This window comes from Gossypium hirsutum, chromosome A04, assembly GCF_007990345.1.
Source record: "Gossypium hirsutum isolate 1008001.06 chromosome A04, Gossypium_hirsutum_v2.1, whole genome shotgun sequence".
NCBI classification, from domain to species: Eukaryota; Viridiplantae; Streptophyta; class Magnoliopsida; order Malvales; family Malvaceae; genus Gossypium; species Gossypium hirsutum.
In genome coordinates, this window is record NC_053427.1 from 3,248,448 (window position 1) to 3,260,693 (window position 12,246).

The 12,246-nt window shown below is 30.9% G+C and overlaps 1 protein-coding gene across 1 annotated transcript; it reads right to left on the reverse strand.

Moving 5' to 3' along the window:
• Positions 1-2,599: 2,599 nt before the first annotated feature.
• LOC121228019 (serine carboxypeptidase-like 44) lies at positions 2,600-6,982 on the reverse strand. Its single transcript, XM_041111126.1, has 9 exons — positions 6,712-6,982; positions 6,091-6,195; positions 5,751-5,843; positions 5,569-5,661; positions 5,031-5,116; positions 4,305-4,607; positions 4,003-4,136; positions 3,394-3,508; positions 2,600-2,866 (listed from the first exon to the last, which is right to left on the reverse strand). The coding sequence occupies exons 1-9, from the start codon at positions 6,950-6,952 to the stop codon at positions 2,729-2,731; spliced, it is 1,308 nt and encodes a 435-aa protein (XP_040967060.1). The 5' UTR covers positions 6,953-6,982; the 3' UTR covers positions 2,600-2,728.
• Between the last annotated feature and the right edge of the window lie 5,264 nt (positions 6,983-12,246).

The following is a 12,246-nucleotide window of genomic DNA, read 5'->3' on the forward strand; positions in this document are numbered from 1 at the left end:
GGAAAAGGGGTTACCTGTGGAAGGACGAGGGTTTTTAAGCCTTCAGACCACCGTGTACGATGGCGCGTAAGGCGCGTGTGCAAGCACTGCACCGTGGCTGGAGGCCAGGGCCGGGGACCTCTCTCTTCCCTTCTGCAGAGCATTTCAGGACTTTTTTTTTTAGACCGGTGTTAAAATGAATTTTTTAAGCTGCAAAATTGGCTTATATAGCCTCTTTGGAATGACATCGTTTCTGCTTAACTTAATAAGCTCAAAACGGTGTCGTATTAAGCCATAGGATCCGCGCGTTGACCCGGTTACCCGGGGAGGATCCGCGTGTTTTTTAGAATTGGGTTAATTACCCAATCGGTCCTTCCACCTCTTTTAATTTATAATTACGTTTTATTATATTTTTAATTTGGCCCTAATATTTTACAATTGTTTCAATTTAGTCCCAACGGTTATTAAATCACATTCTGGAAAACGGGGCCATTTTGGGAATAGGGCAATTTGCCCAGTGAGTCCCTTTTGTTTTACGCGCGTTTTAATTGGGACCCTAATTCAGTTCTATTTCTTTTGAATTCGCCTTGTAATTTTGCTGAACTTTAAATTTAGCCCTATATATTTATTTTTATTACTATATATATATATTTCATATATTGTTATTTGTTTTTATTTTTAACCTTGCTTTTATATTATATATTGTAAGATTATTTTATTATATATATTAATATTATTTATTATCTATTACTTTTCACAAATTATTATTATTTTACATCATTATTTTTTTATATTATTATATTTTTACTTGTATTACAAATTTATTAATTATTTATATATATTGTTTTTACATATATACTTTCATTATTATATTATATCTATTATATTTCTTATTTTCTATATATATAAATTATATTTTATTATATAACATTTTATTATATTTTTATTTTTATTCTATATTACTTATCATTTTTTTATATATGTTATGTATATCATATATAATCTATTAGATTATTTATGTTTATATTATTCATTATATTATTTAAAATTTGTAAATTTGTAAATTAAATTATATTTTTAACTCATATTATAAACATATTAAATTATTAATTATTTATTTATTATGTATTATTCTACTTTAAAATGATATTTTTATATTATGTGTTATTTTATAAATTCTTTTACATACTTTTATTTTATATATTTTTTAAACCCCATATATTTTATATATAATTATTATTCTTTTATAAATATTTTGTTATTATGTTTTATATATTGTATAGCAAATACTATTTTAAAATTATTATTAAATATTATGTCTTTATTTGTGTTATATGTATATTTTGTTAACAATAACTCATTTCATTTTTTTTTATATATTGCATATATCATGTGTTATATGTTATTTTATATTTATTATTTGATATTACATTTCATGAATATGTACATTGATATTGTATTACTCTTTTTTGTATATCATGCATTATTTAATTATTACTTTTTTGTATATCATGCATTATTTAATTACTACTTCGTATGTTTGTATGTTTTGTTTATTCATTCTCAATACATGCTATATATATATCTTTGCATGCATATTGTTAATATTTGCTATATATGTATATTATTTTTATATGTATGTATCTAATGCACGATCTTTATATTATTGCCATCATTTTGTTTAAATGCATGTATTATTTACCTACTACAATAATATGTTACTATGTATGATTTGTAATGCAATACAATTCCCCACGCATCATTTTTTTAAAAAAAACAAGGCTCCAAAGTTTTCAAAAAATATAAAGGCAATGCTTGGTGTTTGGAAATTTCAAGAAAGTAGTGCCCTAACTTATTGGGTTGCAACTTTTCTCGTTGAGTTTGAATAATCAAATACCCTTCTAAGTTTTTAAATGTTTTCAAAATGTGAGCAACTGTCTTGGAATTGCAAAGCAATATGTCCTAACTTACTGGATGTGGCGTTTTGTTGTTTCGAGATAGAGATTTCTAAAAAGCTAACTTAGTGTCAATACTTTGATACGAGTGAACTCCAATTTACAAAATCAAAATATTTTAAAGAGGATTACATCTTAAAAGTTTTAAATTTCCGACATTAGAAACACTTGGTAATCAATTAGGTACCAATTTTTTGGGCGTTACGAGGGTGCTAATCCTTCCTCGTACGTAACCGACTCCCGAACCCATCTTATGATTTCGTAGACCAAGACTAATGATTTTAACACAAAATGTTTTAAAGGTGATCCAATCACACCTAAAAAGATTGGTGGTGACTCCCGTTTTCGTTTTTCTTAAAGTCGATTCCCATTTTCCAAAACTCGATTTAAAAATGGTCTCGACAAAATGCATATAACAAAACTGTAAGAGGTGTTTGGAAATGTTCAAGCATTAATCAATTTATTTGCTCCGGCAAAAAATCTTGTTTCAAAAGGATTAATAAAAATACTTACTCATATTGGGTTTTGCTATTTAGAGATCTCTTTATTTGTTGATTTCATGTATAAAATTTGAAAAAAAAATTGTTGAATGATTTTGTTAAAATAATAATAATTTTTTTTATATCAGATGATTTAACTAATTATATTATTTCATAATATAAAAATTTATGATGTTCATGCATCATAAAATAATACATATCACAATAAATGGTTACAACGACAAGTCTTATTATGGTGAATGATGGATTCAACATGAGTCATGACCTGTGCTTCATAAGTTTCATCACCAATCTTCAGTGCATCCAATTAATTGCGAAAGTTGAGAAAATAGAAAAAGCTTGAGATGGTCGAGAAGAGGTAACATGATGATTACCTCCTTTCACTGTTAAGAATTTTAGTAAGTCCCCAAACTCATACTTCAACCCTCCTTCCTGTTAAATATTTATCATTAATTTTATTAAATTAAGAAAGAAAATTTATAGATATAAATAGTGTTATTTTGAGTTGGTTTATTCAATAAGAAAAAACTCATTTCAATGTTCAATATATATGAAATGCTGCAAATTTATTTTCTTCTAATAAATGATTACTTTTAAACTACCAAATCTTATCCCAAGCCTACCTATTGGCTCAACTAAATATTTAGAAAATATAAAATATGTATAAATTAAAATTTTCACATTTAAATAAAAATTCAGGACAAGTTGTCTAAATTTTTTGAAAAATATTGTCCACGGCCTAGCATGTATTGGTCAAGCCTATTGAACTAGGTAGGTAGCGTGAGCTTGCCTTGAAAGTGCTAATAAAGCCAATCGAGTCAACACTTAAAATCTCTTATTCAAGTTTAAACCCAAACTGGGTAATCATATCAGAGGGATAGTTTGATACTTAAATATATCTAATCATAATATAAAAAAGGAAGCTAATATATATATAATTAAATGAGTAAACATAAAACCTTGGTTCTAAAACTCCATGTTTCCTCTTTTGTTAACTTGATGTTTAACTCCTCAGCCAACTTTTCCAAATGTTGTAAGGTTCCCTCGGTCGGTATTATACCATCTTGATCTCCACTATAACATGGTAATCATATTAATAAAATAAAATAAAAACATCAGACAAATGGCATGAGAATTTCTTTTCAAAATAGTTCACTTTGATTTTTCATACTTAGTTAACTTAATTCAAGAAAGTATTGGAAAGAAAAGCATGGCATACAAATACAATACCAACCTGAATATTGTAATGGGAACAGATTGTTGAAGAAGGTTTTTAAGCGTAGGAAGCATGTCAAGGTCCTTATCAGCTTCGTTGTATTTAAAATTAGCTCTAAATAAATAAGAGTCGCATATAATGAAAATTTTAAGGTTAACAAATTTTACACAACATTCACCTCAATAAAACAAGTAATTTATTTATTTTTCTTAAGAAAGAGGTGACAATATGGAGATAGAAAAATTTACCGCGAGTCTTAAATTTCGAATTTAAAATAATTTCTAAAAGTAATTAAATGAACATATCAGGGAAAAAAAGTTCATTTTGTTTCAAAATTTAGGGGAAAACTTACGTGAAGCAACCCTGCCATCTATACGACAAGTTGGTTCGGTTCCCGTGGAAAGCCTTTTGAACTTCTGGGATACTAAAGTAAAATTGCACCCTTAATGGAAGGCACATGTCTACTTCTGTGCTAACTATAGGAACCTGGACCAAAATATAAAGTTTTACGTTTTTGATATAACCAATAAAAGAAACATACCACAAAATTAATTTTACTCAATTGATTAGTTAATTCGATTCTATAGGAACTTATGTTAGTTGTAGTTTCAAATCTAAGTAAAGTAAGAGGAATGTAAAGAAATAAATGAAAACCTGTTTTGTTAAGTTCAAATTTAGCTCATTTTCAGTGCAAGGGGGGCGAAAGACATCAAATAGCTTCTGCGGGGAGTAATTATGAGCATCGGTCTTGAAAGCAGCCAAATCGGCCTCGAACACAAGGTTTTTGCATTTTGCGCTCCAAGTGGTTTTGATGCTAGAAAAGTAATTATTTTCATCAATGGCATTGCATTCTTTCTTGATTTCGTTATACAACGAGCTGTTTATCATCTCCCGAGAGAAAAAGAAATCAATTTTTGCAATCTCGTCTAGCTTTTTACGAAGCATTGGGTTTCCCAACTGTTCAAAAGAGTTACAATTAAAAAAATAAAATAAAGTTCACAACAAAATCTTTAAATTAACATTGAATTGAACCTAAGCATGTTTACTGGAGAGTTGAGTTGCAACACATGTTATTTCTGTTCTATATGGGCCCAATAAAGTTCCTAAAAGTATTTCAGGATTATTTAAAACTTTTTATGTTAGTGCTGATACTGAATTTAAATAAAAATTTATTGTCTATGATGTCAATAATGAACAATAATCAAAGTCATAATGATTTGATCCTAAACGTAGAAGTCGGTATCCTAATCCAATCTAATAAATCCAAGCCTTCTCGAATTAGGCAAGTTACTCAACCATGAACATTTCTCACTAATCCTTCTATGCAAATTTATATTAAAGTGGAAATATATTTGATTGATTAGATACTGTTTTACTTACAACCAATCCTTTGAGATTAAATTTGGATTGCTTGGATTGCTTGTTGTCGTCGAGCAAAGCATTAGCAAGATTTGGTACGAAGTGTCCTAAAAATAAAAATCCACAAATTTAGTTGAAGTAATGAACATGTTATATTGTTTGTATTGTTGCATGGAGACTTATTCATAACTGGTATTAAGTCGAGATAATTTGATTGTTATGTGTTTATTCAATAATTAATTCGACATATTCAATTCAAGAAGTATGTTAAAAAAATAATTTATGAATTCATTTACATTTTTTTTGAATTATTTAAAAAAAAACAATTGTTACTTTAATAAGAAATTTTATTAATTATTTCAGTTTGAATCTAAAAAAAATAATGATGCATGCTTGATATGTAGATAATAAAGTACAATATATATATTAGAGAAAAAAAACTATATGCTAGAGATCACATTATATTTTGTTTCTCTAGTCATTAAGTATATTTTGGTGTATTAAAAATATGTTGATGTGCTACCAAATGAGAGAAAGAAAAACAAAAGAAATTGTTCACCTGCAAAACTTGATCCAGCCATATATAGCTCTTTGGACTTGAAGACTGGATACTTTTCATACCATTTTTGCATGAATGTAAGTAATATTTTATCTGTAAGAAACAAATAATTGAAAAATATCAATATATATAATACCCAAACTATTTTATTTAATAACGAAGAATATACATTATGATCTTACTAGTGCTATCATCTCCGTTATTATAATCACTACTTGAGTTTGAATATGACCATCCAGATCCAATAGGGGAGTCGATGAACAATAGATTTGACACTGAAACATATATTATACAGAACTTTATATAGATATGGAATAGAAAAATATACATATATATAAGAAAGGTAATGCAATTCATTTAAACACGATGAAAACTAGACGTTCTGTACAATTTTATGGTTCTAACACATTTAATATTTTATTATAAATTTATATGGATATGAAAGAAATAACTATGAAACATGATATACTTACACACACAAAAAAAATTCAATAAAAAAATAATCATAGGAAATTAGACAACCTTTGTTCCAAGAAAAGGAATTTGTTTGGAGACCATGAGCATCTTTCGTAACAATGAAAGGACCAACACTTCCAAAGGCATCTCCAACTGAAGAACACCCTGGTCCTGAATAGTATTACACAACAGATTTTATTGTATGTGAGTAATCTAAAAAACTTGTCGGCCAGGTTTAAGTAAAGCTAGAAAAATAGAGTAATGGTTTGATCTAATGTAATGACTAGTCTAATTCGACAAGTATTTAGTATATGTTTAAAGGTATGGCTTTTCAGATAAGTTAAAAAATGATAGTCAGATCAAGGCTATAAATTTAGTGTTAGGGATGGACATAAACCTAAAACCTTTGCATGGAAACGGGCTAAATTGAATCTTTACTTTCTAACGAGGGCCAAAAGTGATAATGTTTCCATTCGAAGGGGCTAAAAGGGATTAAATTTAATTATAAATTTTTGGGAGAGGCTAAAAAAGAAATTGTAACATTGAACCGATGGGGCCGAAGCCCTAGCTTTCCCTTGGCTTTAACTTGCTCATGGTGAACTTTTTCTAACTCATTCATATAGGATACCTACTAGGAAATCCGCATAACATCATAAACTACAATAAAAGGAATTTAAAGAACTTAACCTCCAGTTAACCAAATTGTGAGGGGTTGAGTCAAGGGATCTTTCTCAGCTTCAACAAAATAGTAAAAAAGACTTCGACCATCAACATTTTCATCCACTTCAATATATCCAGCAAATTGCCTGAAATTAACATCTGGTTGTCCTGGCAATTTGCTTATCAAATCATTCGTTGGGAAGGCATTGGAATCAACTCCAATTAGAAGAAAAAGATAAAGAATAAATATTACTCCTCGAAATTCCATTTGAAATGCTTCTAATATCAAAGAAATAAGGGTAACTAATGCTTATTGAATTTTTTACTTTCTAATGCTTAAAATTAATGGAGAGAGCTACCTTATATATAGTGTTTGTCTTTTTTAAACTAAATATGTTGTTTTAATAGTTAACATTTTGAAACCGTGAAACATAGGTTTCGAGTTGTCATTGTTTTTAGGCACTATTTTTGTTTTGTTAGTTTTCCCAATAAATTTTTTTTATGATGAATAACATTTATGAATTATAGGTTTACTTGATTTAAATATATTATAGGATATAACACCAACATATTCATTAATTATGAAAAACTTTTTTTAAAAAATAGCAAATTCATTCACAAACATGATTCCGGGTAACTAAAGAAATGAAAAGCAAATTTCTTTTTATTTTTTTAAAATTCATATTTCAAATGTATTTTGAATTTTGAATTTAATTGCGTAAGATTTTTTTTAGTAATGACAGTGCATGTGTATATTAATAGAAAATGGTAGTAATATCCATGCAAGGATTGGGTTAAGAGAGTTTCATGTTGTACCTATTGTGCTTTCACTTTAAAAAAAGATCACGTTAGAGTTAACCCCAAATTGTTTCAAAACAATATAATTATAATATATTTTACATAGAAAAACTAATCAAAAGAGGATAGAAACCACGGACAAAAAGAAATTTCACTATAATAAAGGAGAGTATAAATGATGGAGAGAATTAAAAGAAAATCCTGAAACACTACAAGAAAAATCCTTCGAAACAAAGAACAAAATTATCTCAATCTAAATATTTTTTTTGTTGTGTAAAACCTAGCATAATTAAAACCTATTTATAGAATGAAATTCGTAGCATCTAGGTTAATTAGAGTTTGAGTGGGAAACTAAAAATAGAGTTTAACTAGGGGATGAAAAACCAAAATAAATTTTGGTCAAAATAAGAGGTATTCTCCCACAAAGGAACTTGCAATCTAAAACGTTGCATCAACATCTTTATCATTTAGGGTCTGTTTCTTTGTATGTAAAATGTTTTTCGTAAAACATTTTCATTGTTTTGTTGTAACACCCTTTACCCGATCCGGTCGTCAAGCTCGAGTAACAAGAGGCTACACCACCGTCACACATCATGCACATTATAAATTGTCTCATTGTGAAGCGAACATATTTTATTTTAGCATTTTGTAAGAAGTTTAAGTCAAACATACTCTAATAATCATTAAAACATAATAAACACTCATCAAGCAAACTTAAAACAAAAGTGTCGAAACCATTTTTTTAAATGGGATTGAAAAACGGGGTTCGACTTTTTGAAAAATGAAAATGGGAGTTGCCACCAACCTTTTTAGGTGTGAGTGGATCACCTTTATAAAACATTTTGGTCTACGAAATTCAAGAAAATAGGTTCGGGAGTCGGTTACGCACAAGGAAGGATTAGCACCCTCATAACGCCCAAAATTGGTACCGAATTGATTATTTATTGTCCTAATATCGAAAATTTGAAAAGATTTTAAAACTTGAACAATTTAAAGTTGAAACTTGAGATTCCTTTGTTCCGAAAGTGTACAAACATCACATCCAGCATGTTAGGACACGATGTTTTAAATCCTCGTAACTAAAATTATCTCATGATTTTCAAAATTTATTAAAAGGATATTTGGTTATTTAGTCAAACGAAAAATCGCAACCCAGCATGTTAGGGCACTATTTCCCGAATTTCTAAACACCAAACATTGCCTTATTTAAGAAAAACGTTTTCAATTAAATGAAATATATATTTTTTAAAACAATGAATAATATACAATTTAATAAAAAAATAGTTTGATATAATACTAAAATTATTAAAATATATATATATATAAGAGAATTAAAAATCAAGGAAATAGGGATTAAATCAAAATAAAAAAAAGGTTGAAAATGAAAATGAACAAAGAATAAATAAGAACAAACCGTAGAAAATAAGAACGCAAGAGGGAGTGAAATTTGAGTGAATGCTCTTAAGAATTCTTATTGCTTCCCCAAAACTCAAGTGTGTTTACAATGAAGGGAGAGGCCTCTATTTATAGTTGAGCCTTCCCAAATCCAACGGTACAGATCAATTACATCAACGGTTAAGATTAAAGGATATCTACAAATTAAATCTCCAAGATTACAAAATCATATCTTCTAAGATTGTATATCATATCTAAGATTGCAATCATATCTAAGATTGTATCATATCTAAGATTGCAATCATATCTAAGATTGCAATCAGATTGTATCATATCCAAGATTGCAATCATATCTAAGATTGTAACATATCTAAGATTGCATATCACATCTAAGATTGCATATCATTGAAGATTATATTTCCATATGAGTTAAACTTGTAGATGGACCTTAAATCTTTTCAAGTAATGGGCCATTCCGATCGGGCCAAATTATATTTGTATTTCTGGACTGAACTTGGACTTCGTTTTTTTGGGGGTTTATTATTTTTGTTTTTTGACTTATTTCTGGGCCCGGGCAAAATTGAGTGTCTACAGCTGCCCCTCTTTGCTCATTGCTGTGTAACAGGAATAGAGCAAAGACTATAAAAGACCAATTTTGCCCGGTCTTGCCGAGTCTTGAGTTCTTGATCTTCTTTAAATGGCCTCTTGACGGCTTCAATCTGCTTCTTGCAAACTCATGACTGTCATGTTGATATCTTCGATCTACTCTCCATCGAACACAGAGACGCTAAATCTGCTTCTTCAATTTGTTCCCTGACAATACAGAGATGCCAAATCATCTTAGATTTGCTTCAGCGTAAACACGCGAAAGCCAAATCAGCTATGTCTTCGATTTGCTCCTCATAAGCACAATGATACCAAACCATCTTGGATCTGCTTCAGTCTAATCATCTGAAGGTTAGATCTGCTATATGTCTGTCCTCTGTCGAATATGGAGACGCCAAACTTCGATTTGTTCTCTGACAATACAGAGATGCGAAATCATCTTAGATTTGCTTCAACGTAAACACGTGAAAGCCAAATCAGCTATGTCTTCGATTTGTTCCTTGTAAGCACAAGGATGCCAAACCATCTTGGATCTTGCTTCAGTATAAACATCTGAAGGCCAAATCTGCTATGTGTCTGCCCTCCGTCGAATATGGAGACGCCCAACTTCGATTTGTTCTCTGAAAATACAGAGATGCCAAATCATCTTAGACTTGCTTCAACGTAAACACGTGAAAACCAAATCAGCTATGTCTTTGATTTGTTCCTTGTAAGCACAAGGATACCAAACCATCTTGGATCTTGCTTCAGTATAAACATCTGAAGGCCAGATCTGCTATGTGTCTGCCCTCCGTTGAATATGGAGACGCCAAACTTCGATTTGTTCTCTAACAATACAGAGATGCCAAATCATCTTAGACTTGCTTCAACGTAAACACGTGAAAGCCAAATCAGCTATGTCTTCGATTTGTTCCTTGTAAGCACAAGGATGCCAAACCATCTTGGATCTTGCTTCAGTATAAACATCTGAAGGCCATATCTGCTATGTGTCTGCCCTCCGTCGAATATGGAGACGCCAAACTTCGATTTGTTCTCTGATAATACAGAGATGCCAAATCATCTTAGACTTGCTTCAACGTAAACACGTGAAAACCAAATCAGCTATGTCTTTGATTTGTTCCTTGTAAGCACAAGGATGCCAAACCATCTTGGATCTTGCTTCAGTATAAACATCTGAAGGCCAGATCTACTATGTGTCTGCCCTCCATCGAATATGGAGACGCCAAACTTTGATTTGTTCTCTGATAATACAGAGATGCCAAATCATCTTAGACTTGCTTCAACGTAAACACGTGAATGCCAAATCAGCTATGTCTTGGTCTATTACCTTACTGCTTAGGGGTTAAGGTGCATTGTCTTAGATCTGCTCCTCTATTGCTTAGGGAAATAAGATCTGCAAATTTAACCTGTTACCCTACTACTTAGGGGATTAAGACGAGTCGTCATAGATCTGCTCCGCTACTGCTTAGGGAGATAAGATCTGCGAACCTGTTACCCTACTGCTTAGGGGATTAAGGCGAGTCTTCGATCTGCTCCACTACTACTTAGGGGGAATAAGATCTACAAATTTAACCTGTTACCCTACTGCTTAGGGGATTAAGGCGGGTCTTCGATCTGCTCCACTACTGCTTAGGGAGAATAAGATCTGCAAATTTACCTGTTACCCTACTGCTTAGGGGATTAAGAGGCTGAATTTTGTAATTTTCAATCAATCTTGCTACATTGTCCATTGGGAATCCACCTGTAGAATTGATTTCCTGGAATTTATGCTTATGCCAAATAATTAAGATGCCATGATCGAAATGAGTCAAATGCTCCTAATTAGACATACTATGATGCAAAATGTTTATGAAAATAACTCCTATTTCGGACGTCATCACTCATTCATCTATCGAGCTTCCCACCTCATTTTTCTCGACATATCAATCATACTCTGCTCGTATGCCTCGAATCTTCTCCATCAATTTGGTCTAACCTAACATTCCCCAAATGTTACGACCCACTGAAGATGTTTATGAAATGATCCTTTCTTAAGATCAATATTGCTTAAAACGTCCAACCACCTTTTGGACTAAAGAAGAAAATCTCTCGAGTATCTCCAACCCATACATATAAGAATTCCTTAAACAATTGTCTTGTTTCAATTTCTTGTATTATTTAGAAATTTCCAGAGTAATATGCAAAACTTCATTTGTGAAGATATTTTAGTTCATCTATCATTATTTCAATGCAACATGCTTTATGAATAATGGGAGACAAATAAATTGATCCTGAGGATAATTAAATTTGGACAAATTATTGGAAGGAATGCAAAAATATTAACCTGAGAACATATCTTTCCAAAGATAGAAAATAGGACAGAAATTAGATGCCCCAGATATCGCCGCTTGAGCATCTATACACCAGCTCCATGAAGATTTTCTTGAGTTCAACATGTGTTTAAAAGATCCAAAGTAATTCTTTGATGCCTCAATATGTAACATACTTCACTTCTCGTCGAATCCGGTATAGCAAGGTCACTGCATGACTTTCCAAATTTGAGCTGCCCTTTTGGGTTTTCAACTCAAAACCCCTTTGGTCTCAAGGCGCCCTTTGCGGGTTTTCATTGGCCTCTCTATTTTTCTTTTTTTCTTTTTTTTTTTTTTACTTTTGAAATAGAAGTCCCAAAGTGCCCTTTGCGGGTTTTCACCTTGGCTTCCTTCAGACAAAGTACTCATTGACCGAGTCTGAATTCACTAGATCAGATAAATTCTTCCTATCCAT

Coding starts and splice junctions, on each gene's coding strand:
- LOC121228019 (XM_041111126.1), bottom strand. CDS start 6,952: ATGGAATTTCGAGGAGTAATATTTATTCTTTATCTTTTTCTTCTAATT. Junction 4,608..5,030: donor TTAATCTCAAAGGATTGGTT/GTAAGTAAAACA, acceptor TCTTTTGAACAG/TTGGGAAACCCAATGCTTCG. Junction 4,137..4,304: donor ATTTGAACTTAACAAAACAG/GTTTTCATTTAT, acceptor ATTTTGGTCCAG/GTTCCTATAGTTAGCACAGA.